We start from the raw sequence: 27,957 nt of genomic DNA, 5'->3' as shown, positions 1-27,957 counted from the left end.
AACGGGTGGGCCCATTATGTAAAGGTGTAGTACAAACAGGCCCGGTAGCTACTGTTGCCATTCCACGGAAAACATGGGCCCCGAGATTTCGGTTGCTTCTGAGTGGCCGTCAAGGTTTGTCGGTATGCGTGTGCGGTGTGAATGTGGGTAAGGAACGATGCTCCAACACGAGGAGCCCTGCAGGGAAAGGCAAAAGGTGAGTTGTCCGGGTGACGCATGCGCTGCTTTGTAAAGGCATCAAAGTAGGCTAGAGTGGGCGAGAATGTCCCGAAGGAAGAAGCGAGAGAGCAGCTAGTCGTCGGGTGAGCTGAGTCGACTGTATCGCTATTTGCGGGAAGATGCCAGACAAGGACGATCTGGAGCGCGAGCACCGTAGCCAGACGATTGCTGACCGTCGTCGGGCTAGTAGTGCGGTGTACCATTTTCGTAGCAGCTGCCGTGTGCGTTCTGCGGAGTCCGTTGCTGGCAGTTCGGTTGGATGCAAGCAGACCATCGGTGGCGCTACTAAGCGGACCATCCTTTCCATCCGGGGTGGGTCGCCATTGCCTGGGCGCAGTCTGTGGTGAGCTCCCGGGGTCCTTCCCGGACCCGGTGGACCTTCGGGTAGGGTCGACGGCGGTGGTGACGGCAGTGGTGGGTACGGTGCGTCCATCAGGGGTAATGTAGTGTTTGCGTGCGTGCGTCCGTGTGCGAGTGTGTCGTCGGTGTACGGTGGGCCATTGACCGGGCTGGTGTTTCCGGGGTGCAGTGTTAGGGCACCGTTCTCGAGTACAACCCACAAACCAATGATGCTGTGTGCCGAGGGTGATGCAAGCCAAACGGATGGATATCAATGCAGTTGTAGCATTTCGATAGTGCATTCGTCCCAGTGCTAGGTCAGTGTGCGTTCCGTGTGTAGGTGTGTGAGGTGTGGTGTGGGCTTTTGGCTAGGAAAACAACCACGCTGCAGAATATCACGAGGTGTCAAGTTATTCTGTAAGGCACTACGATCATCCTCGAAAAAGATCTCGTAAAGAGCTGCCTAGAATAACTGGTTCCGGATAGATTGGGTAAGTATACCAATTTTGGTGAAAATTGGGGAGTTGGTAGGCATAAAAAATGGTCCACGAATGTCCTGGATAGTTTGCGCAGACCTTAAAAAAAATGCTTGGTGCGCATGATCAACCTACCGGGAGGTCACAGAGCATGTCCATTGTTGATCATGTCGTTGGCAGAGGAGCCATCTTGTGCAAAGTGTTGTGTAACGTGTAAGAGTAATTGGAAAGGAACGGTTAAAAGAAACGAGTCCCGGAAGTAGTCTTGTGAGAGTTATGCAATTTTCTTTCTTTATTAGTGGAGATAGTAGCAACACAAAGTGCAGAAATCTATAAAGCTTGAATTAGAGAGACATTTTCATGAGAAATCTTAACGAAACAAATAATCTTATAATTTGAATTATGAAGATAGAATCTGAATAATGGATATTTTATTTTGAACTGTATCATATTTAATAGGAATCGGCTGTTGACGTCATTATAAGTCAAGACCTCCGTTGAGCCATCAAAGAGGTTCTCATTGTTACATATAAATAAGTCATAATTTCATATTATATGTGGTTGGCAGAGTATGATGTAAATTCAATTCAAAATATAAACATACATAAGATCCTGAGCATACCTACAAAGTGTGTAGTAACTTACTAAAGATTCCGTTGTGAAGTTTATTCACATCTAAAACCTTTGTTTGTTTTTATCTCAAACTCTGCAGCTGCCGGATTTCCACCAAGATCATGATTCGGGGCAGCACAACGGACTAAAACCACTACACGACCGTGCAGCTCGTTATCGGCTTCTTTGTTATCAGGCCGTCAGCACGTTAGCAGCTTGCCAAAGCCTGCAGTACAGCGGGAAAACCACGGCATAGGCCGGTAATAGCCACCTGAGAGCAGATAGTGTGCGAGAGAGCCTAGAGCCCTCCAGGAGTTTCCCAGAGCAACCAGACACGGCCACACAAACACACGATGCCAGGCTTCGCAGATATCAAGGACCGGGCGTCCAACGTTTTCGGTGGGTAAGTACAATCCGTCGTCGTGGTCGTCGAGCGAAAAACGGCAAGCATTTGTAATCCGGATTTGGGATCCACTCGAACGCACAATGAGCGTAGCGAGCGAACAAGCGAGCGATTGTAGGATGTTTTGTTGTACGCATGGGGAAAAAAGCATGTTATCTTGTATACCACTACACACGCGAGTACAGCTACCGGGCTTGAGTTGATCCGATTTGATGCGCCTATTGCGTTTTTGATGCGTCCAATCTCGGGTCTCAAATCATTTGAAGAAAAATGCCCAGTTATGATGGAAAAGTTTGATATTAAATTGAGCATTGCAGAAACATATCGATATCGACGCACACGCTTCATTTGTGACCCTTCTCAACGATTCTCAGCTTTGAGTTTAGCTCATTCGGTTGGAAGACAAAACAGTCTAAACTCCGATCGAAAAGGGTGTATGTTTTAGATAAATTAATGAAAGCTGATTATATTTTTTTCGTTCTATTTTGTAACTAGCATCGAGTGGTGTATCCAATTGAGACACAACTACAGCCAACAAGGATGTTCCTTCCCAGCGAGGCTATCAATTTTAAGCGGATTGTACCCCGTATCTCCTAACAAAGCCAAGGATTTGTAGCAGTTTTAAACGTTTCACTGCTTGGGCTTTTCCACCAGGCCCCGAATTCCCTGCATAGACTGTGCGGGATTTGTTTATAAATGACTAAAGTACATGTTTCGCTTTCATCGGTTACGCCCACTCTGGTGGCAAACTGCTTTGCATCTCTTTGCATCAGTGCTGCAGAGTGCTGTGGGTTGGGCTGGCTGCTGTCCCTGTCGCCCTGTTTAATAGAATTTACTTATGATAATACCTCCTAATGGGGATCCTAATGGGGAGATTATTTACCAGCGCAACGAATGCCACGAAAAGGGGTTTTAAAGGGGAACGGGAGCTGCTTACCACCTTCCCGCGCAAAGTGTGACTAGAGAAATTGTAAGGTACAATATCAGCATACACACGACGCACACTCACAACAACCTCCAAACGGCTTCTGGGCGGGCGGATTCGATCGGAAAACGCTGCTGGGTGGAGTCGGCACTGACGGTTGATGGACGCATTTTGAATTTAATTAAGCAGCCGCCGAGTACGAGGAAAGGGTGTTACCATCCATCCGGGTGGCACCGTTTCCGGTGTTACTGTGTGCACTCGAACGGGTCCCGCAGATAAAGAGATTTATGCACAAAAAAGGCTGTGCGAGCTGTGTGGAATGAATGGAGTGGGGGATCTTTTTAACAGCGCTTTGTGTTTGGTAAAGAAGTTGCAAGGAGCTGTAGCTTTAGGGCATTATTTAATGAAGCGAAATCTGTGCACGTTTTGTTATTAGCCTCTTGAGCGGCTAAATGGTGAGAGAAGGACTCGCTGTTTGTTACACTTTAAAAGGACATCCTCGGGGCTAGCTGTGCAAAAGTATTCGAGATGAACGATGCGTCAGAAATCAAATAACGGTTCATAGGCACTCGTCCAGGCACTTTCATGGGAGGAATATAAATATAAAATATGATACGGTTTTGCGAACGGAATTGATCACAGCCCGTACTGTTTGGGGTGTTTGGCTACGCGCCAGCGATGATGACTTCATCTTAAAAAAAAGGGAGAAGCAATGATAAAGTAAGTATGGCGTGTAACCCGTGACAATATGAGCCGCGACGCCGCAACGCCGCATCAAACGGCACGTGCACGCAGGCCAATTTCGTTACGGTACGGTTGCACTAATGCGGACACTATGTTCACAGCTTCCGTTTTGATCCAGCACCAGTGTGAGTGTGATTTCCTGTTCTTTGGGAGCAATTCTTTTAGCTTCAAGCGAGCCCGCGATTTGTATGTTTGCCACACCGTTCGTTCAATAGTGAAGTTCTAATTCGACCCCCGGGGAACAATTTGTTTTGGTCGTATCCTGGTTTGCTCCGTCCGTCTGAGTTGAAGGAGAAACAATCAGTAGAAGTTTTTTTTGTTTGGAAAGTGTTTGGAGGCGTTAAATCTTTCCCCGCGGGGATGTCCAACTTAAGCCACCTACTGAGCGGTACTGAGATTTATGGTGGCTTACTTCCTTCTTAGTTAAGGTTGATATTACCAAGTTGTCACTGTTTATTGGTTGTCTCTTGGTGCAGTACCTTGGACTGATAATTTAATTTAAAGCCTCATAAGTTCTAGAAATACTGCTCGTGGTCTTCTTTTAGAGGTAGAGCGTTCTCTTTATCGATGTATTTATTATTCCTTCTTGAAAGGCCATAAATATTCAATCATTTGTACGATACTGCCTATAAAAACAGCGCTACCACGTTGATTCCCCCATTTTGGTAAGCAAAGCCCAAATCTGGCCGATTTCCCACTTTCTCTGGCCGCATCGTATTGCAGCGGCAGTAGAAACGATTTATCATTTTGACTGACCGGCTCGGTGGCGCCAAACTGATATCTTTGCTCATCTTTCCCTCCCCTCCCCCTGGTCGAGATCTTTGCTTTCTCGACGATTCTCGCGCGACCGAATTTCCTTCTTCGACCATCACCATCGTTGCGAATAGAAAGAAGAATCAACAAAACTGGCACCGCTTTTCTTCCGACGGCACGCTGGCGACAAGAGCACTAATAACCGATGTTATTCCCTTTGCTCGGCCAGAAATGGTGAGGGGTTGCGGAAGGTTAGAGATGAGCCAAAATAAAGTCATGTTCTTGCTTTGCAGTATCACTCCGCAGGCAGAGAACACTTCCTTCCCCGTTTCGTTCATTCACGCAGAAAGCTAGAACTATTCGCGTAAGTTCTTCTCGCTGGCGCGGTTCCAAACGTGCGGTTCGGGCCGTCCGTCCGCAACCATAAAAAAGAATTGCCAGACTTTTTGGCGAGACTGGCGACTTTTTGGCGGCACCGTATTCTAGCGGCTGTGTTTGTGCGAATCGAGAGCGATTGTCTGCGGTGAAGTGTGTCGCCTTTGCGTCATGGCATGAATGGCGGGCCAGCTTCTGTACTGCCCCGGGAGCGTGCGTTTTGTGGATGGAAATTCGGTCAATCGATAACTCTTGCTTATTTTCCCCCATCCTAAAACTAGCCCTCTCGGTATGAGAGACGTGCACGCCAATTGCACATAAGCGCTAAAATAGGTGATGGAAAATGGGAAAACATCCGTAACCAGAGTGGTAATTGTTTTTAACGGCTTTCAATCTGCATTTACTTACCAACCACGCTTGATGTGGCCACGGTGGTGAAAATGAATCTGTGCACAATGAGCGGTAGGATGCACAGCCGTTCTGGAGGGAATCCTTGTAAAAAGAATCTTACTCCTGCTCTTGTACACAAGTGTAACTAAAGCGGTGATTCCAAGAACAGCAGGAAAAACCCAACAACCCAAAAAACACATTCCAACGGGGAAGGGAAACGAATAGACAGTTTTACCCCTTTTTCGGGCTATAGTTTAGAACTTGCTGCCAGGACACTAGCGAACAGCGACAACACAACACTGCTTTGATTGTTGTATGTATGAGTGGTACAGCAACGAAGAGGAAGAGGGAATCCAGTGCCGGATGAACCATTTCAACAACCGAAGCAATTTAATCACGTTAATGGATTTCATTGTTGTACCGGCGAGTGAGATCCATTTGCTTTTAGCTCAACGAGCTGAAGGTGCATCAAGGGAGCGTGTTGTGGCGTAATGTGTTTGCAGTCGTATGAACAGGGAGCAGGCTCGTGCATCGTTTCAGGACATTTAAACAGGGGTTTTGCAGGTGTAAGGACAACGATGATTTTGAAAAAGCTTGATTGCAAAATTGTATCTCGTTAAACACTTTTAAATGCTATATTATTGCTAAACGTTGTAGTGTCTTTTCACTTAAACTCGCACAAAAACTGTCATTCCAAAATAAATGTCACTCTTCTACCACTACCACTCACAGCGTGCCTGAGTAGCAGGATTAAGGAATGTAACGATCGCTGCTTTGCATAAATGTCTCGCAATTTACATATATTTAACAAATGCGCTCGATGATATTTGCACTAGCGAGTGTATTTGTCGAGCGGTTCAGTTCAGTTTCCCCCCGTATCTTCAAGCTGATATTGATTGCCATCCGTCTTGGATTCTGTCCTCCACCCTCAAAAAAGAGCGAAAAGATGGGAAGTTTTGGCAGGAGCAAGACAAAAAAAAAACAGTCCCACATCGACCCGGATGTAATAATGTCATCGAAGAAGTAATCGCGAGCATGGCAAATAAAAGTAAAATAACGGTTTGCATTAAAATTCAATACGACGGGAACAAATTTTATCAAAATGAGCCTCCCGTTTGGTGAGAATGCGACAGAAACCACAACAAAAAACCAACGAAATAGTTGCCCAAGGATCAGAAACGAGCGACAACGAGCAATTCCCACAGCGAGGTAGCGTATCGATGATAGCCATTGTGGTACAAGTGGTACAAGCGTTCATATTAGTCATTTTGGTCACGTATTTTCACTCTCGCACAGTTTAGCTCTCGAGTGGTTTATTAAGTTCTCAAAAGAATGGATCGGAAATGTTTTTTTTTTTGGTTTTTCGATGGGTGTGGATTGCCGATAGCCCAAAAATGTGTGTTGTGGTTGTGCTGTTGTGGCTGTAAGTTATCCTTGAAGACCGATTATTGACGAATGACCGAGGCATACCGACAGTCGGTGGACGATAAGGCGAAACATATTGTCACGGATTTTTCGGAATAATTTGAAGGACGTTGGCTTATGCGTGACTATTTTTGATCAGAAAAATGAACAAAAAATGTTGTGTTTTATAATTCGTAACAAAAAAAAAACATTTAAAGCAATTCAATTATCGAAACAGAAAGGTTTTCTGTAATCAACACCGATGCGATTATACCTCTAACAGTGATATACAACCAGTTTGGTAATGTGGTAAGCAAAATATACATTCAAAAAAGCGACAAACGTCCAGCAAGCAAGAAACCCATGCTGCGAGGGAGCGTTGCGGTTCCGTCCCATAAATTGCAAGATGAAAGAATGTGCAAGCAAAGTTATAATCGGATTTACAATCTACCACAACCGGCCTCGTGGTAGAGAAATATTTGTAAAGCTACATCAGCAAAAAGGACTGTTGAAGAGGACACATTTTTCGCATACTCTTGTATGACGATGGTTGAACAACTTGGGACAGAACTACTGAGAAGAAGCAGGATACACTTATTATAAAGTTTATACATAACCGTTGACTATAAAATCTTGTTAAAGACAAAAATGGAAGCTTCTCTACTTTTTTTTCAACCACAAAGACTATCCCTTTTTGAATTTTTTGCCGCACTGGTGGAAAATTCATGGTGCGGAAACTAAACTCCAGCTCGAGGGGCGAGGTTGAGAATAAGCGTCCGTACGAACCCCACCAAAACTTGTTCGGCAAATGATGATGACGATGCTGATGAAGTTGATCATAAATTGTGGTATCATATACATTTTTTTCGGATCGATAAAACGAGCATTCTTTCAGATTCTTTCTCCCTAAAAAACGGTCCATAACGAATGGTGTGATTAATTAAAGCAAGTGAAGCATGAAATTGATTTGTTAGTCAAAAGTGGCAAAGCCTGGCAGCGCCCTGTGCTGCTGTGAACGTGATGTGACTTGTGGATTACACACATATATTTTTTTTTAAATATTTTCTATCCACGCTTCGGATAATAGCACACGGTTGGAAGCAAAAGTCCAATTAGATAAATGCAACTGACCACCATTATGGTGATTGTTGTCACCGGCACTGACCAGATGTGGCTCCCGAGTCCTCGTATGAGAAGAATGGAAAATGGGTTTTTTTTTCGATCCTTCTCAACCATGTGTTCACTACCACTACTCTAATCGTTGTAAAATGGAACAGCATTCAGTCGTCTTTTTTCCTTCGCTGGATGCTACTACGTCACCATGGGCTACTTCATCGTGAAAAGATCCTTGAGATGGTATCAAAAGTGTGCTTCCGAGTATCTTGATTTTTCCTCGTCTCGTATGAACGGGAAATCCCTTTCATTGTGGCCCGTCTCGTTGGATACAGTAAACAGCCAGCTCACAAGCACACACACACCGCCGCCTACATGCCTCGAGAGTCATCGATACACACTTGGGACGTGCGCGCCCGTATCCGCCACGGGTTGGTTTGTTGCCGTTTTGAACGATTCCACTGGTATGGTGTCGTCCTTTAAAGGACGCAAATGCACGAAGATGATGACGATGATGATGGGGCTGTCCTATTATCACGCCACTGTCGGGGGCTGCCGGTGTTAAGGCTCATCGGTCTCCGGAGGGAGCTCGGATGAATGTGTATAATTTTGCACCGCTTAGCAATCCGTCGGAATAAAATAAATCACACAAGAAAACATCCATCTACCACATGCTGCGTTTCATTGAGTCGGTTTCTGAATGGGACTCCGGGATAAAGCGAGTCGGCGGCCACTAAGCGGCTTTCGGTGGTGGCTCTGGCTTCGGCTGAATGGTCGGTATGATAATGAATCGGTTCCTCTTTTTTTTTGCTGGTTGGTGGTTAGAAAAGGGGTTCCAAAACAGGAGGCTTACAGTTGCCGAGTCAAGTTGCATTAAATCGTTTGATGTGGTGGTAGGGACTATTGGTCAGAATCAAAGAACAAACAGGAATATTGAATTGTTTAGAGCAAAAAGAGAAGCTTATTAGGGTTTAACCACAATCTATGGAATAGTTTTGGAGGACAAATTATTAGAAAACATCCTTGTTTGCCCGGTTAGTTGTTCCACTAAATTAGTTCGTCGTACTTTAGCCTTGATTAAGATTGATGAAAAAGCGTTAAAAAAAACTTTGAAAGTATTCAATAATTAAATTAAAACTAGCTAGAGAGCTCGCTTCCGACTGATTGAATCAGAAGCAAATCAATTAACGCCGTCCTCACCGTGCGTCCTTCATTCTCTCCCCGTTCTTCTCTCTCTAATGATAATTAATATCGCAAGAAAAACCTTCTGAGATAATCATCTCGAACATCATTTTGTCTTGCCAGCCTTGCCTAGACAACCGATAGAAGCACTGCAAGTGACGAAATGGAAAAACGAATAAGGTAAAACTTTTCAAACAATGATCTATTGCGGAAGCGGCGGTTACCGAGGGGACAAGCGGGATGAAATGAGTACTTTTATCTTAATCAGCATTTTCAAGCGAACCGCTCTTATGTTTAAAGAGTGACGTTAAATTTCATTCACCGTGAAGTGTGCATGGCACATCGAATCAGGAATTAACCACCACGAAGAAAAAGGACCAGGAGGGTGTCCTTGCCCATCACCACTAGATGGAACGAGGATCTTTTGGTCTGATGTCGCACTTTTCTCAATGGCCCTACCGTTGCTACCGTTGTTGACGAGGCCGCTTTCCTCCCTTGCTCTCATTAACACGCTGTTAAAACCCTTGTGTGTGCGTAATGGTGGGAAAGCATGGTGGGTGGTAGGGCAGGGCAGCCCAACAAGTGACAAAGCGTGATGTGTTCTGGATGAGGTAAATCATTGTGGTGTAACGGTGGGTATTCCGCTGGAACGTGATACAGTTGATGTTCCCAACGCAAACCATCCCAACCACCGGATGTTTGGGAAAGTTCGCTGTCGGGGTTCCATTTTGTAAAATTGTGCTCCCAAAATGAACAACAAACGTGATGGTTTTGATTAATCAGCACATGAATTGATCACGTTCATCATTGCTCTTGAGCCGCAATCGGGCCATCAATATCGAGACGAGCGAGCGAGCGACAAACGAGGACCAATCCTTTCCCTGCTAAAAGGCGCATTAACGCATTGATTCCCCTTTAAGGGAGAGGAATTGGGCGAGTCCGGAGTCCAGCGGGAGTTGGAGTGGTGAGCTGGAAAGGGGGCAGCTCAAAGCTCTTCTGCTGAAGAGCTGTTTTGTTGTCATCATTATATGCGGCTTAAATGATTTCCCTCGGGGGCTTGCGGCTGTGTGGCGGCTCATCATCGTGTGAGCCAAGGCCGGAAGTCGACTCCCAAAGGCTTGGAAATGTTGCATTGTGTGTTGGGAGATGGAGAAAATGTCTCTGATTTTAGTTGAAATGAATTTTACCTTTACTAGTGGTGTTGCTTTTTTTCGTTCTCCTTCTCTCTGTCTCTGTGTTGTTCAATCTGAGCTGCTTACGTTTTGACTCAAGAGGGAAGGATTTACGGGGATATTCTCTATCGCTGGCAGGTCTAGTTGGACTTGCGTTTGAATCGTTGAAAAGGTAGAATGAGTCGTCAGTTATAGAATCGCTGTGATGAAAAATAGACTGCTGATAGGCATGATGGAATCAAGCAGGAGGGTGACAATCCTGACGTCCCGACTCGTTACACACTGACAGCATCCACAATCGTTTGCCAAGGGCTCAATATCACGTACGCATGGGAAGGTGATTGATACATGTGTCTTTACGCGTTGTGGCTTTTCGTCATGTTGAAAGCCATTAAAAAATGAGAACAATCTAACGAAAAACATTTGAAAAAGAAGGGAGGTCATGTGAAGTTGAATGGCTTAAAAGGTTGCAAATCATTCGATAAGTGATTGGGTGTTGGCAGCAAACAATAAATCATGTTGATGTTTAATGTGCAAAACTAAAACATAAGCAATAGTATACAACTAGTCTCGACACTACAATGCCTTCAATTTCATTTCCATTACATGCTCCCGTCTTCATAAAGTGGGTCATACATTGCTCGTGAACTTTGCTAATGGTAAAATCAATAGCGATCAACGCTCTCTCTGTGTGTGTGAGTGTGTGTCAAACATTCCGGGCATGCCCTGGCAGTCGTTCACATGCCAGCATGTACAGATCTCATTTTTATGTCCAACATTGTCCACGTTTTCCGTTGCATCTTCAACCGAACCATCGTGTCGTGGAAAGTGAAATGCTTTAAAGCCTGTTACACTGCTTCAACAACTCCTTTCAGCTGATCGAGAACAGTATTCTTACAGGATGCTCTAGGTTGTTGACTCACACTGGCTGACTGGTTGGTAAATTGTTCAATTTATGAAACGTGTGAGAGCTGCAACGAAAAGGAAAGCAACGGTTTTGGTAACACTTTCTCCATAAGACATCTTCTCTAGTAGAATGCATCTCTTACTACTGGCAAGCTACCACGTGAATGAAGATGTATCCTTCCAGCCCAGCTTGTTCCAGCAGCCTCACCCTATCGAGGTCAACCGGAAAAAGAGAGAAAAAGTATGCAAAAAAGCCGAGACACATTAAGCCACTTGTCTGGTGCGTGATTAGAATGCGTAAAGTTGTGAAAACTCGCGACACTTTTCATTTCCCGTTTCTCGAACGAAGCGACACCCAGCATTGTTTACAGTGGATCTGATAATTCATTCGTTCCGGAACGCTTTTCTTTATTTTTATTTTCTGCATCCTCTGTACCTTCCCTTTGCCAGCGTTTTCTATTTTTCCGATGGGACGAAAAAGTGAATAGTAAAATCTGAAATAAATGAAACGACGTCTCTACTACCGGGACGATTGTTGATCCTGACTGACCCTACCAAAGCTTCTACGGGTGAATCTGATAACGGCCAGTGCCAGGGGAGGGTGGTCGTCCAATCCCCTTCGGGAACGAACGCGCCGTGGAGTGGAATCGCACGATAAATAAACAAAAGTGGCGAAATCTCAGGAAATTGCTTCTGAAAGCCGATCCTTAACGCTGCTGTGAGAGACGGTTGGGTGAAAGGAAGGAAGTGTGAGGTGATGAAAACCGTGCCTCGATAGTATGAAATATCCCCGGAAGTAGACAGAAAGGGACACACGCTATCTGTATCCGGACACGCACGCTAGCCTAAGCGACATAAAATGCGAAGTAATGACTAAATTATGCCAGAGTCATTTTCGGACCGATAAATGATCTTAATTTGAATCAGTAGGGAACAGAGAGATAGAGAGAGAGGGTCCAATATTTCAACGTACTCCATTGTTGTCCTTTTTGAACGCAGCTTCGTAATGAGTGTTGTGAGATGAGAGTGAAATGTGTCGGATGCTGTGGCCCCTCACATGATGGGAAAGTCACGCGCCCCGGATCCTCTGGTTTGAACGCTTGTATGCGCGGCGGAAGCCGACGACGGAAGGCTGTTATTCGTTAAAGTAATTAGAGCCGTTTAACCCCTTGGCGTTTTCGGCTGGTCGTAAAGATGTTTTTCTAGTAGCGGCATGATTAGTGTAAATGATTGATGAAGAGTGTTGTTGGTACGACATTGAGTGTAGGGTGCTTGAGACAGGATGAAGTTGTGAGAAACCCAGAGTGCAAAGAAGTAAAGCGTTAAGCATGAAATATGAAAAGATTTGCCTAATAGTATGCTACCAATAATTGCAAATAATTCGATATCGATTGCTAACCAAAACCTGGAATTTCCTTGCTATCAAAATTCCATCACTCACATCGCACTCCTTCAACAATCGGCTCACATTATAATGTTTGATTGCAAACGCCTGCGATCGCCCTGAATATTGTGTACCAAATACGCCAGCCAGCTCGATTGTCACGTTTCGCTTTCACTCTTCCAACGTCTTGAGATTTCAATTCACTCTCTTGGTCCGATGTACGGCTTCTTTCGGGCACCGGGGATTCTGGGTGGCAAATGGGGTCTTTTCCATCGTGAATAATGCACTTCCGCCCTTTCCTCGCTTGCGATCGATTCGTTTTAAGTGTACGGAACAATCGACAATCGATATGAGGTTTCGTTTTGGGTGGTGGTGTTTTCGCTACGGCACTCCTTATCACGTGGCCCTTCCGCACGCGCTGTGTGTGACGCTAAGATGCCTTTGAAGGTATCCTTCCCTTGCCCACGTGCGTGGTTGTTGTATGAAAAATTGCCATTATTTAGAATTCCGAGCTGGTTTCCCCGTAGCAAGCGTAGGAATTGAATTTCAACGGATTTGTCCCAATATTTCAGCGCGCAAGTGGTGCCGTTTGGTGCGAAGGACGTCTCACTTTTCGGTGGCGAGAGGACGGCTTTTTTTTTGTTTGCGTCTCTCTGTCCCGAACGCAATAAATCAACACCCGTCATCTGAGCTGGGCGGCATCAAAGCAGGCGTTGGTAAAACGAATTGCGCCACAGTTAGTGTTCATCGGAGAAATGACTTTAAATTACATCATTACGCAACAATAATCAGCGCTATAGGATGGCTTTGGCGCAATTCGTTGTTCTTTAAGCGGGCACCGGACGGGTTGTAAAGTTTCTTTTTATTATATCCATTGGTAAGAAAGGGTAAATCTTTCGCGAATCTCGTCTCTTTTTTCCTTTGTCGTTCTCCCATCACTAAGGACTCCCTTGGCGAATATCCTCAAACCCGAAAAGCGTAAACCAACGTTTGCAATGTTTTTGTGGCGTACTTCGGCACTGAACTTCTCACTCAAGTACAACAACGGCCCCCTTTCGTTCCCTTGTATTGCAGGATTGTGAGGGTTCCGGTACACTCCTTCCACGAGGGGAATCTTGGGAGGATTATTGGGAATGGTTGTTGCAAAATCCTCTTGCTGACAGCGTTCCGGACACCAGCTCCAGCTTCAGTTGAATGTTTATGTTTTTTCGATTTTTCTTCTCTTGAGATGTGGTGGGGTTGTAAAGAACAGGGCAAAAACAAGGGTAAACGAGCGGGAAGGATATCAATCCTGCCAATTCATTTGATTGCTGTTTTTCTTTCCGTACAAGGGGTCATGTATCGGTTTTATTACATTTCTATTTTTCTTGTGTCTGTGTGTGTGTGCTTCTCGGGCTTCGGTCTGTTTGCTTGACGATTTGATCGAGTTTTGCGTAAGCCTCAGCAACAGGGAATGGGTTATAGAAATGGAAAAGTATTTGCTATGAAAAGAAGAACTAAGTCTTCAAATGATTGACAGAATGCAATAGTTTATTTCAGCAATTTTAGTTCTTTCGGATGCCCTCAAATGTCAAACTGCCACTATTGTGAATAGAGCATAGTGAACCTATGTCCACCCAAAACCCTCATGGAGTATTTCCACCACTGTACGCTTGAAATCGGGGGAATCCCCTTAAAGACTACAAAAGAGAAAGGGAAAGAAACAATAACAACTAATGCTACTTTCTTAAGAGATCACCAAGAAATCTTTTTTTTTTCTACTCCGTTCCACATCTAACCTTTACTTCTTCTTGTGCCGTACTAAAGATGGGAGATCTCGGGAGCACGAAACAGCAAGAACTGTGTCTTCTATGGCCAGATTCTATTATGTTGCGTAATCTGGACGATTCAATCTTTTAACAGCTATTTTTAATGATTGCTTTTCTGTTTCCGTTTCGGATGGTACCTCCGGATGGCCAGCACCGGACTGTCAGCAAACCTGCCGAGCACGTTGTTTTGGACTTTTCCATCCTGCTTGTTATCTTCTTTTCCTGTGAGCTGTGTGGTGGGAAGATTCATTTTCTCCTCAACTTTATTTACCACGTCCAAAAGCGGCTAGAAGCCCCTCGAATGTGAACCGGGAATAGGCTGGATGCCAATGGCAACGTGCAGCAGAAAGAATCTCAGCTGGGCAGACTTTGTGGCAGCGTCGACTCGAACTGAACTGGAATATCACTTCAGTCGTCCCCTGTCCTAGGATGTTTGTTCCGGTGCTTCCAGAGTTTTTATGTTCTGCTTCTTCTCTGGCGCCACATTGATAGTCCAGATGGAAGTAGTCTGATAATTAGATCGTGAAAGAGCAAAGAGTGAGTGAAAGAGCAGACAGACACAGGTCTGATTGCCTACCTTTCCGAAGCGTGGTGAGGCGGATGTACAACCGTAATAGGAAGGAAATTCAATTTCGCACGAACGATTACCGTTTAATGAATAAATAAGTGGTTGGGTTTTCTTTTTGGGTCCATTTATAGTTCCTCCTGCCAAGGGTGAGGACGCGGAAGGAATGAAAATTATAAAGCCCCATTTCGTGAGGGATCGTTGTTTAGCAACAAAACGATTGGCCAATAAAGACTCTCTTTGCTCTCATAGTGCCATGGTTTTCAGGAGTGCATATTGTTCCACTTTATGTTTTGAAGTGGTCCACACCACACTTCGTCTGGATGCTGTACCGTAATGGTGGTGGTGGTGGTGGTGGTGGTGGCAAATCCTTTTTTAATGAACTGCGCGAATCCTGCGCCCACAGTCAAGTCCATCAATCAAAACTTCATTAAAGCCAACCGTATGTGTTACGCCGTGTGCGCTTTCCAATCGATGGAAGTACTTCAACCGGAAATTCAATCATCGCGGTACAATGAAAGGCTTAATCGAATGATGGGCCAGCAGTGATAAGAAGGGCCCGCTTTGCTGAGGTTCTTTCGGTGAGGTGACCATGTGATGTGACCTTCAGAGTTTTGCTTCTGGATGGATCCTAGATGACATACGTCGATAGGGACTTATCTAATTTTGATTGATAACCGTTACAGTTTTCCCTGATTGTGTTGGGGGGCTTGGAAATCTCGGGCGGGATAATATTGGTCTCTGGAGGTCGTCTCCCTTGAGAGAAATAGTCGGTTTCTGTGTAGGGAAATTGAACGCAAATAAACAAGTCACTTAACCCCTCGACGAGGGAAACTGGTTGCGGTTGAAACAGTAACTGTTATTATGTTTACAGTGCTGTCTGCTCGGTCCTGGTGTGGCAGGATAAAGCACGCCAAATATTGATGGTGGTTCATAATTTAGAAATTAAATTTATTTGCATATCTCTTGTTCTTCGCTGCTAGCTGGGTTAGCGAAATGGTTCTCTTTTAAACTCATCATTCAGAACTTCACGTCCATCCAGGAAGATAGATAAAATCTGTCCAGAGAAGCATCCAGTGTAGAACCTTCTCTCCCTACGTTTGGGCGCTCGGTTTTAATAGCTTTTAAGCAAATGTTTGACTTTCCGGTGCGGAGTGTATGTGTGTTGTGCGCGTGTTTACATCAATGTTCCGGCCGGCAGTCAGTTTTTAATAACATTTCTCATTTCATCCACTCCTGAGCTGGAGGGGTTTATTTGTCTTTGCGCTTCTGGGCTGAGGGGTTACTGTTTTGTGTTGATCCACGGCATAGTACGGTTCATTGCAAGTATTGTTTGCAGGTGTTTTTATTTGCCAAAGGGCAGAGAGAGAGAGAGAGAGAGAGAGAGAGAGAGAGAGAGAGAGAGGGATTGCAATGGTTTGCGATATTAAAATTTGATTCTACTTTCTAGAAAGATTTCAAATCAAATTCTTAAAAACGTTGAAAATGTGTCATTCTTTATATAAAATACGTACTTTTATTGCCACCACACGTAGCTTCGAATCAATTAGCCAAACTGCAAACGTTTGATATCGTCAATTACCAACCTGGCTGGAAGCGCTTATCACCAATCCAACAACCCTCCCTACGTTTGCCAAAGAGGGGGAAAATATACGCTACAAAAGTAAAGCGGATTGTTACCAGTTAATAACATAAATTATGTATTTCTTTCCCACGCACCGCAACGCGGGAAGGGTGCTTGCCTTTGGATCTTGCAAGTTGTGTGTTGCTTTGCACGTTTCGTCCTTTTCCGGTCCACAGTCACAGTATCGCGGGCACAAAATCAAATCACAAACATAACAAGCGAATCAACACACAACTCCCAACCAGAAGGGGCCGGATGGTTGGCGAGTGTGAGCTGAGTTAGGTACAAGGGCTGCGAGGTACATAATCATAAAAGTTTCACCACAGCTCCCTCGGGACGTATGAATTTCAGTGTCGAAAGGTGGTATGTTTTCATCAAATATTCACCTCCAGCAAGGAATGTGAACAGAATGCGGACCTGCTGTGAGGTTGGTTTGGTTGGGCGGTGGGACGAATCGTGCGCTTTGGGTTTGATTGACCAGCAGCTCACCTGTTGCTCTGAAGAAGGGTGAAGCTGTATATATGATTAAGGTAAAAGTTTAGATCATATTTTACCAACGGTTTCAAGATTTATTTCAAAAATAAGTTCAACATTGTAGCTGTATTGTATCGATTTGTGTTGCGTAAGGTACAAATTACCCTTGTAAGTTGAAACTGTGTCCGCCACTTAATACGCGAAAAAATGCAATCAAATCGTTTAGCGCGCTAAGTTTGTTTACATCGGTCCTTTCATCCACCTTTCACTCGCCCTCCCAAAACCGATGAGTAATCGCAGCTCCCAACGCGGTAGGAAAATCCCGGCCGATTATAGCATTTGGCTCACCAAACCAACCAAACCGACAAATTCGCAGCATCCCAGCAATCCCCGGGTAATCCCGCCGACGGACAGATCACGTTACAATCACAAACACACCTTGCCATACCATGCCAGCTGGAAAATCTCGATGTTCCGCCAGCCGAGAGAAAGGTATCGTGCGCTACCTAAGCGAGTGAATTAAAAGATAAGTCTCTGAAGAATTGTAAATGATATTTACGGGGAATTGGATTTCAATCAATGTGGCCCGTGTCTTGTGCGTGTCGGGCTTACGATTTCGAGCAGCTGAAGTCACCCTGAAAGGTACGTTTCAAGGCAACGCCGACACCGACGGTTTCTTGCAACACTGTTCAATCTGTTTGAAGTGCTGACAAATTTAAATTAAAAATGCTTGAAAAGCGATTTCATTAATTTCCATCCAACCGATAGAGGTTGGAGATTGGTTTGGATCGGTAGGTAGGTAGGCAGCCGTTGACGTATTTGGGGACGTTATTGCCTCTACCGTCTGGCACGGTGTGCCTTCGGTATGAATTGTCTGGCGTCGGAAAAGACACGTGCTCGACTGGTGAAATTGATATTTATGCGTTAAGAGTCGGGAACAAGGGTGGAGAATGGATAGATAGAGAGCAAGCTTCATTTGCATGCTGTGTTACTGTAAAGGGGGTTGTTTGGGTGTTCTGTTTAGATCATAAATCTCGATTATGGTCAGTGGAAAATTTTTTTTAAATCAACTGTGAGGATTAGGATGTTCGTAAGAGCGAAGTACGCTTACAGTAGAACGAATAATATTTTTTAAATGAAGTTACACAACTATGATTTGGTTCGGGAAACCATCACTACTTATCCCTCCTTCTTATCAAATTGCAATGCAATCAATCATAAATGGCAAGTAAAGTTATTTGGGATTAATATGAAGCATTCAGCAAAGCATTCCATTAATCTTTCCCCTTGGCGTTGGACAAAAGATCAGCCAACGTCATCATCGATGCGCCAATGACCATCAGCTTCGGCTGGATGATTTGGTCAAACTTAAGCTCCAGAAGATGTGCCTACTGTCGTTCGAGGGTTGGACCGGAAATTCAATTTCATCTCCGTACGCTATCCGCCCAAAATAAGAAGCAAAACCGACGGCTTGAAAGACGAAACTCGCTCGCAACGCTTGAAAGTGGATATTAGTAAACAATATTATCAAACCTCGAGAAAGTAACTTAATTATGTTTGTCAACGATAATTCCTGCCAGCCGGTCGATACCAGGGTAGACAACAGTGGGGCGAGAGTGGTTTTCCTCCCTGTTTATTTCGCTTCTAATAAATCTAGATGGATGCAGGCTTTTTTTCGTATGCGACTTGATGCCTGTGAATGAAGGGAAGAGAAACACTCTCATATTCAGAATCTCTCTCCCATCCTGTTTGAATGTATGAGAATGTCTTGCGTTCGGAGCGTGTCTAGCCACATCCACTACGAGATAAAAGGATAACTTTGTTTTCGGTCGCCATCAAGATTTGCCGACGGGGCCAACAAACGACAACAACGAGGACGGTGTGACTTTCGGCGGCGATGCCGCTCCGGTCGCTCTCAGCTTCGAGCGTCTGTCGTCCATTTATTGGGTGACATTTATCAAATCAATTATTTTTTATGCTTCTGATGCCACACGGCACACGATGAGAGAGAAATATCGCACGATTTATGACGTGTCATAAAAAAAGTACTTTTCATAGAGGGAGACACACAATTTGTTGTGGTAAAGTGGAAGCCTGATTTTACAGTGGTCGATAGACTTCACTGGGAGGGAAGCTTTATTACAGCCCCAGAACCAATGGCAATGATTCATAAACATAATCCCAGCGCTCTAACGAACCGTTTTTCTTACATCATCCACTTTATCAAGTATGTGATCACGCTTCGCAATCAGCAGTGCGACTGGTGCCCATTTGAGGGTAGAGACAAATTATCAATTACATTGAAACGCTTTGTCTTTCGCCGGTACAATATAGGTGGAAAATTCATTTCCATCTCATTCTGAAGGGCCCCATTGGTCGTGGAGAGATTTGTTTGTATCCCGCTGGCAAGTGAGACCCACCTTCCCGACGGGGGCCAACAGCTTGGAAGCTGACTGCGACTACGACCGGTACCGTTCATCATCATAGCAGGATAATGGTGTGTGGGTGCACATTTACATCAAACTTGTGCCCGTGTGGGTGCTAGTGGGACGAACATCTTATCCCTGTAGTGTCTTTATGCTCAGAATGGTGGAAAACCCGTCTTGTCTAGTATCCTTTCACACGCTACGGCGAATAGACGACGATGGGTGCTCTCGTAAGACGGTAGCTACGCAGCGAAGCGGATAAGAGCACGGCAACGAAACCAACGAAAGGCGAAGACATTTGCGTGAACGGAAATGACATTAAGTGGGTCTTTTTCATTTAATTTCATTTTCTCAATTATATTTGGGCGCGAAACGCATTTTGCTGACAGCTGAGAGTGTTTCGCGATGGTTGGTTCAAAGATTCGCCTTAACCGGTGGTAAAGTACGCATGAAAATGGCAAAGAGAGGTCGCTTTTAAGGCAAGAAATCGACTGTGAAAGAAAGTTTTATATTAAAAGAAATAAATGAAGCTTTTCAAAATGACTAAAATGGCAACCGTATCGTATAACAGTGTATAACAGTTACTCAAAAACCCGTTTTTCCCATTTTTTCTTCCAGTGGGTTCGAGAAGTTCGAAATGCCCAAACATGGCTACGACCAGATGGATGGGGCCGCGGTCGGTGGCGCCTACCAGGCCGATACTGGCGGCAACGACTCACCGATGTCGTTCGAGGAGATTGAGCGACCACCGTTGCGCCACGTCGACAAGTACGTCCGGGCGGAGTGTCCCTGCATCAAGACGACCCGCTACACGATCTCGCTGATGACCTGTCTGGGCTTTATCATATCGTTCGGCATGCGCTGCAACATGGGTATGGCCAAGCTGCAGTTCGAGAACGGGGTAAGTTGTGCACCTAGGGTCGGGCCGGGCGTAAATTGCACGAGCTCCATTAGCCGTGCGTTCCACCGTCGACGATAATTATTCTTCTGCCAGGGGTTTCGGGCCACGTGCCGCTGATGTCCTTTTGTACTGATTCTTCGCTTCGGTCTGATCGGCATGTTTCGATTATAATTTTGCCACGCACTGCATGATGAGCAAATTATGTTTTTCGGTCCGGAAATGGGGCCCCATTTTGTCACGTATTTCGGTTTGTGGTGGTGGTGTGTCTGCTAGGAGGTCATAGAGTCACAAGAAATTATAGCTAGAAAGCCTCAAAACCATGTTCTTTTACTCTTTCCTTGGTGCCTTCGTTAGAAGTGTACGTCGAATGCGTACATCGAAGTGGGAATGGGGTTTTGGGATCCTTTATTCCTCGTGATGAAATAACAGGGACATCGATACCTTCGTATGTACGTAAATAAAAGATAATGAGCAGGCAAAATAAAGCACGGTCACAGGGAACCAAAAATACCTTCCATCACCCCGTGGGAGGGGAGATCGCTCAACCGGTAACCGATAAGGTTGCACGAGAATGTCCGAAACCCTGAAATATTTGGCGAGGGAGTAAATCAGGAAAAATATGAAATTTTATGGAGTCAAACATAATGGAAGCATTTATTAGAAATGCGACGACAAAAGATGATAATTTTTTATTCATGAGTCATTGCACCGACGGGGTTTTCCCAAATGATGGGTCCCTGATGGGAGTGGGAGCGCAGCCCCGCACAACGAGATATCATCAATGAGCGTGGGGTTGGCGCTTGGTTGGATAAAAGGACGACTAAAAGGACACACGCCGACCGAGGGGGTAAAACGGATAAAGAAGTCGACCGGAAAAGCCGGAAACGAGCATAAAGAGCGAGAAAATGACAACAAACCCCGAGTCGTCGTCGCCACCACCGTCGCTGTGATAACCTCATCGACGCCACGCTGCGAGAGCGCAAAACCGTGATGCGTTAACGGATGTCGTTTCAAGTTTTTTTGTTGCGTGAGTGTGTCGTCTGTTTGGTGCAAAAGACGTGGTCCCACCGGAGGACACTATTGTGTTGGGAAGGTGGATTGAAGATGGGGTGGTAAAAAGTACGCTCGACTTCCGGTAGCATTGGCTCGATTTAACAACGGGAAATGGCCATATTTTTACTGTTACATTTTGATTTCTGCTAGGAAGCCTTGCTCGGAGCATAGAAATGAGTATTCATGATCTCTTTTTTGTATTCCATGCTCTCCATTTCTTCTTCTCCAGTCGGTGAAATACAACTGGACCGTCGCGATGGAAAGTGCTGTCGATTCGTCATTCTTCTGGGGCTACCTAGTAACGCAAGTGCCGGGCGGTTTCCTCGCGTCAATGTTTCCAGCAAACCGCATCTTCGGTACGGCCATCGCTATCTCGGCCTTCCTGAACCTGCTCGTCCCGGGCGCCATGATGCTACATCCAACGGTCGTAATTCTGGTTCGAGTGCTCCAGGGCCTGGTGGAGGTGAGTGACTCGGAGTGTTTGCGCCTCCAAAACTTTCCAGACTTTACAGAAGCCGTATGCGTTTTCCTCCCCCAGGGTGTAACGTATCCTGCCTGCCACGGTATCTGGCGCTTCTGGGCCCCTCCGCTCGAGCGCTCCCGGCTAGCGACGATGGCATTCAGCGGCTCGTACGCCGGCGTCGTGATAGGCATGCCCATGTCCGGCATTCTGACCGGCTCGATCAGCTGGCACGCACCGTTCTACTTTTACGGCGTGATGGGCCTGATCTGGTACTGCTTCTGGCTGTGGCTGTCGTTCGAGAAGCCGCGCCAACATCCAACCATCTCCGTGAAGGAGCTAAAGTACATCGAAAAGTCGCTCGGCGAGTCGGTACAGCTGCCGATGCCGACCATCGCGACGACCCCGTGGCGTCACTTCCTCACCTCGATGCCCGTGTACGCGATCATCGTGGCAAACTTTTGCCGATCGTGGAACTTCTACCTGTTGGTGCTGTACCAGAGTGCCTATCTGAAGCACTCGTTCGACTTCCGGATTGAAGAGGTAAGCTAAGGTTTTGTTTTTGGCTTGGGGAGGTTCTTCGCTAAATGCTTACAACTGTTGCAACATCTAGACCGGTATACTTGGAGCACTGCCACATCTGCTGATGACGATCATCGTACCCTTCGGAGGCATGCTGGCGGATCACATCCGAAAGTCGGGACTGCTGTCGACTACCAACGTGCGCAAGCTGTTCAACTGCGGTGGATTCGGGCTGGAGGGTCTCTTTTTCCTGGTCGTAGCACATGCCACTAGTTCTGTAAGTGCTGTAATTCCTCTTACGTGTTGGTGTTTGTGAACGTATTGCGTGATTTATGTGGTTCTCTATCTCCACAGATGGGTGCAGTGACGGCGCTAACGCTCGGTGTTGCCTTCAGCGGGTTCGCCATATCCGGTTACAACGTCAATCATCTGGACATTGCGCCACGCTACGCCAGTATTCTGATGGGCATGTCCAACGGCATAGGCACGATAGCGGGCCTGATCTGTCCAATCGCGATAGACCACCTGACACGGGGGCAGGTAAGTGTGTCCCTTTAATCGGATTGGGATCCGGCTGTGAGCCGCATTGCACTTCATCTATCGCTATGAAACATTCCTTCCGCAAAATGGTTTGACTCAGCGACTTCTCCACTCATTGCACCATAACGTTCGCTGCTCGGTGAAGCTGGTTCAATGAAATAAATTAAATTTGTTACGATGTTACATGCCCGATGACTTTGAACAAAAACGCATCATTCCCCCGGGCGTCTGGCGAGTTTCCCGGCTGGCTGTGGAACAATGCGAAACCCTACTCTTCGGCATCGGTCTCGGTTCTCGATGTGGTGAAAGAAGTGTTTTCCATCCATTTTCCACCCCTTATATCGCATGCTTTCAGTGATGCTTTGCCGGAGAGTCAGTAGGTTGGGAAAGGGATATGGCTTTTAAAATCTTGAAACTGTACAACTGTTGACACGGTTCGGGAGGGTGAGACTGTATGGCAACCGTTGTCAGGGGATGTGATTTTTGCGGCGTCGGCTGTTTTCTCGTCCATCGCGCAAAGAGATTCCGTATGGAGGCTTTTATTGTCGATTCTAGAGAGGTTGAAGAATGGATGGAGAAGAAGGGTACTACTTTTTGTTGTTGCGTATAGATTTTAGCTGAATCAACTGTTCCGTGTGGTTGTTTTGTCTCGTTGCCATGCATAAACAAGCAATTGAAAAGGATGCAAATATTTACGGCTGCGTGTTGGCTGCGTGTGAATGTTTTGATGCGCCTCGCCACCATTTTGAAATGGATGTTTTAACATCCAAAAGATGTTCATGGCACTTAATAGTCTTTTTTGTATTGTTTCTAAATAGTTTTGTTTTAATACAATCATGAAATATTTTTCTCTATTTAAGCCCAAATCATGTTGGTCAACAGTGTTCACGATAGCGGCGACGGTCCATTTGGTGGGCATCACGTTTTACGGCATTTTCGCATCGGGCGAACTGCAACCGTGGGCTGAACCGACCGTCGAAGAGCAACGAGCCTGGGATCCGGTTGGTTCGGGGTACGAGAAGGAAACCACCTTCAACGAGGCTGGGGACGGTGGAGCAGCGTCCCCGTCGGGGGGAATGATGGACCCGTCGGCACAGATCAACACCACCAAGACGGTGTCGTACGGTGCGGTCCAGCAGCACGTGGCCAACAATCCGTTCGCCTATCCGACTGCGATCAGTGAGGAAACGGTACAGCCGGAAGCGAGGGACACCTACTTACACGGCAACCCGACCGAGCGTACGTATTGACCTGTGCGCGCTAAGAAAACCGTAACATTTAGTATGAACTAGAGAGGGCATGCAGCGAAACTATGTTTAAAAGCTGTGCTGTTTTTGTTTGTTCCGTGCATTTGTTTGGCAGAAAAGTGCAATAGTAATCGTATATTGTAACAATGTTCAGCTCGATGGAAGAGGGTGGACAGGCGACACGCGAGCAATGAGCAAACTGAAATACAAAAAAGTAAAATTAACCCTGCTTAAGCAATTACAACACTAGATAGTAATTAACAAATACCAAAACAAAAACATACACAAACAAGTAGCAAAGAGGCACATTGTATTTACAACGTCGAAGGGTGTACATACACTAACAGAAAAAAAAACACTGACATAAGTATTTAAAAGATATATGCGTACATGCCATAATAATATACATATACATACAGTGGCCGGCAAAATAAAGTGGCCACTACTTACATTTTCACATTTTTCTAATTTTTTTTCGTTAAAAGTGAAGCTATCTTTGTGTTATATTTTTTTAAACAATCTTCATTCTTTGCTCTTAAATGTGCAATCAAAATTTATTGAAAAAATCAAAGGTTTACCAGTACCAAAAATATTTTTAAAAAAATTAGTCCAAATCACACTGACAAAAAAAAGTGCCCACTATGCAAATCGATCAAACTTATCGTTTTTATCGTTTTGTTTTGACAGATTTTTTGTTGGCATGAGGTGTTTAGGCAAGCGACCGGTTGCATGCATTAGCATTTGGCATTGAAGTGGATTCGTACTTTAATTTTGGACAATTTGGCTCAGTTGCACAAAATGGAAAACAACACAAAACAAATTCCTCTGGCTGTCCGAAAATTAGTTGTTCGCGATGTTCAGAACGGGGAATCACATCGAGCTGTTGCTGGCAAGTATAGCATCAGCAAATCAGCAGTTGGAAAAATCTTTAAAAAATATAGTACGTTAGGTTCAGTGGTAGATCGCCCAGGCCGAGGTAGGAAGAGAATAACAGATAGCAAAACAGACACCAGGATCGTGCGCGAAGTGAAGAAAAACCCTAAAGTAACAGTCCTTGAAATCAAAAATACACTTCAGTTAAATATATCCGATCGAACGATTCGCCGTCGCATCATAGAACAGGGGTACAATAGCAAATTAGCCAAGAAAAGACCCTTCATCAGTAAGGCTAACAAATCAAAACGGCTCAAATTTGCTCAAGAGCATGCGGATAAGCCGCTCGAGTTTTGGAAAACTGTTCTTTGGACAGATGAGTCTAAATTTGAACTGTTTAACCGAAAACGGCGGTCCCATGTGTGGTGTAAACCAGGTGAGGAGCTTCAAGAGCGCAACATCCAAGGAACGGTGAAACATGGAGGGGGCAATGTTATGGTTTGGGGGTGTTTTTCTTGGGGAGGGGTAGGAAGCCTGGTGCGAATCAACGGCATTATGACAGCTGATACTTATATTACCATCCTACAAGAAAATTTAGAGGTATCTCTAATAAAAACAGGTCTAGAAAATAAATTTGTGTTTCAGCAAGATAACGACCCCAAACATACCGCGAAGAAAACAAAAACTTTTTTCAACTCATGTCGCATAAAACCGCTTGAATGGCCTCCACAAAGTCCTGATCTAAATCCCATCGAGAATTTGTGGGCCATTCTCGATGATAGAGTGAAAAAAACTGGCGTAACTAATAAAGATAAATATTTTGAAGCCCTAGAGAACGCCTGGGAAAATCTTGACCCAAATCATATAGAAAATCTAGTGGAGAGTATGCCAAAGCGCTTGCAGTTAGTCCTAAGATCCAAAGGGGGGCACATAAAATATTAAATAGTTGTTGTTTGTGTTTAATAAATCAATTTGTTGAAAATAATTCATGTGGGCACTTTTTTTTGTCAGTGTGATTTGGACTAATTTTTTTAAAAATATTTTTGGTACTGGTAAACCTTTGATTTTTTCAATAAATTTTGATTGCACATTTAAGAGCAAAGAATGAAGATTGTTTAAAAAAATATAACACAAAGATAGCTTCACTTTTAACGAAAAAAATTAGAAAAATGTAAAAATGTAAGTAGTGGCCACTTTATTTTGCCGGCCACTGTATACTGTAATTAATAACTACTGCCGGAAAGGACTAACTAACGATGCAACCAGAGGATTACAACTGTTAAGACAACGCACTGAGTAAGAGAAGCAGGAGTGTGGGAGAGTTTAAGTCATCACTTATTGGGATGGTCTGTATCTGTAAATCTGAGATGAAATGATTAAACAAGCCTAATCGCTAATCTACCCAGCACAGTACGTTGGCCTCTACCCATTGGGCGCACAGTACATAGGGTGGAAGAGTATGTTAACCACTTTTAAAATCAACAAAAAACTGTCAATTGCTAACGAGTGTCTCGAACACCCAGCTCAGTGGACGTACAGTGCCCGACGAACCAACTTCTCAAGTAAAATGGAAGGATAGTTCAAAGGTGAACGTACTCCGCTAATGAGTTTTCCAGCATTCCTCAACTAATTGCACATGTTTGGCGCTCTGTGCGTGTGCGCGGATGAGCGTTGTAATTACATAATTTCCTGATTTTAGTTCCAGCTAGGTAAGGAGCGGAGTTAAATTTGAGGTGTCAACTCACTCTCAAAGGCTGTGGCGACAATAATAAAACGGAAGGGCGGGCTGAATAAAAAAAAAACAAACCGGCTTCGACACCCGACCGAAACGTAGGTTAAGAGATGAGGCTTAGCTGAGCGCTAAGTACAGTGAGTTTAGTTTACGTTAATTGTATATTTTTAGCCAGTGTATGTATGTGTGCGAGGGAAAGGGGCAGCTGCAATAAGCACATAAGCTTGGCTTATGTAAGAATTGTACATTGGGTTTCGATTTTTAAGCGTATAAGCTTCAATACGTTCGATGCTGAGCCTGGGGCGGGAGATGGCACACTGCACCGTACTGCGAATGTGACAAAGAAACAATAATAAACAACGCTAGCTGGTAAGGTTCGTTCATAAGGACATAAAACAGGAAGAGGGGCAGAAAAGAAACAAACAAATCTAGTACTATAAATCGTTCAGTGATATAGTGTATTAAACAGCTCATCAACAAAAGTTTAAATCGTTGCAAATACGAAGTGAAACCAAAACTAGTAGACGACGAGGGCACGGTGAGAGCTTCGGTCAAAGCAGAAGCACACAGACCGATCGCGGGCAAACGAACGACAGTGGAGGCTCTCTTGTTGATTGATGATAGGGACAGTGGGTAATTGGAATTCGGAAAAACACAACACAACCCGTCTCACATTGCGATCCTTTGCCGCGATCGCGGTGCAGACTGCGTGGCTTATACTCTATGACGTCGTGCTTATACGTTTAACCGATCGCACACCGTTCAACTAGGTATGTACATACCTACCGATGCAGGCGAGGCGGTCAAGGTGGTCAAGAATCATCCATACAAACGGGTATTATAATGCTAGCTGGGAATGGTAAATAAGTGTTAGCGGTAACACACAGGTATGATTTCGATCGACACACTCAGACACACATAGGAAGAAGAAGAAGAAGAAACAAAACCAAAAAGAAACAAACACACTTTGCACAAATGTCTCTTACGGAAACGTGACCCCTATACGCGATCAATTGAAATTTTAGTGACAGTAGGTAGACCTTAGTTCCTCTTTCCTCGTTCTGTAGAACCCCCCGCACAGGGGCTCTAGATCTATAAACCCTCCTGACACGATCGAGCTGTAATCTATCTCAAATTCCACCTTCCACCACTACTATCATACTATCATGGTTTGTTCTTCCAGTGTTAAGAGAGGCAATGCAATTATTGCCACTGTACATGACCTCAGTTGTTCCTCCCCCTCTGGGTGTGCTATTTGATCATCTAAACGATGTAAAATATGGAGAAAAGAAAATCAATCAGTCCCAAAAACAAGCGAACACGATCATGTAGAAA

General features: G+C 44.9%; 1 protein-coding gene across 2 annotated transcripts; it reads left to right on the top strand.

Moving 5' to 3' along the window:
- Nucleotides 1-255: 255 nt before the first annotated feature.
- LOC121596937 (vesicular glutamate transporter 1) lies at nt 256-24,601 on the top strand. Of its 2 annotated transcripts, XM_041922333.1 has the most exons (8): nt 260-1,049; nt 1,747-2,049; nt 19,913-20,195; nt 21,478-21,711; nt 21,787-22,251; nt 22,322-22,507; nt 22,585-22,770; nt 23,631-24,601. In XM_041922333.1, the coding sequence occupies exons 2-8, from the start codon at nt 2,000-2,002 to the stop codon at nt 24,018-24,020; spliced, it is 1,794 nt and encodes a 597-aa protein (XP_041778267.1). In that variant the 5' UTR covers nt 260-1,049; nt 1,747-1,999; the 3' UTR covers nt 24,021-24,601. The 2 variants fall into 2 exon arrangements, with proteins under 2 accessions (XP_041778266.1, XP_041778267.1); XM_041922332.1 differs by having other exon boundaries at nt 256-1,049; nt 21,478-22,251.
- Nucleotides 24,602-27,957: the final 3,356 nt, after the last annotated feature.

Source organism: Anopheles merus, chromosome 3R (assembly GCF_017562075.2).
Source record: "Anopheles merus strain MAF chromosome 3R, AmerM5.1, whole genome shotgun sequence".
Lineage (NCBI taxonomy): Eukaryota > Metazoa > Arthropoda > Insecta > Diptera > Culicidae > Anopheles > Anopheles merus.
This window is presented reverse-complemented; position numbering and strand designations above follow the sequence as displayed.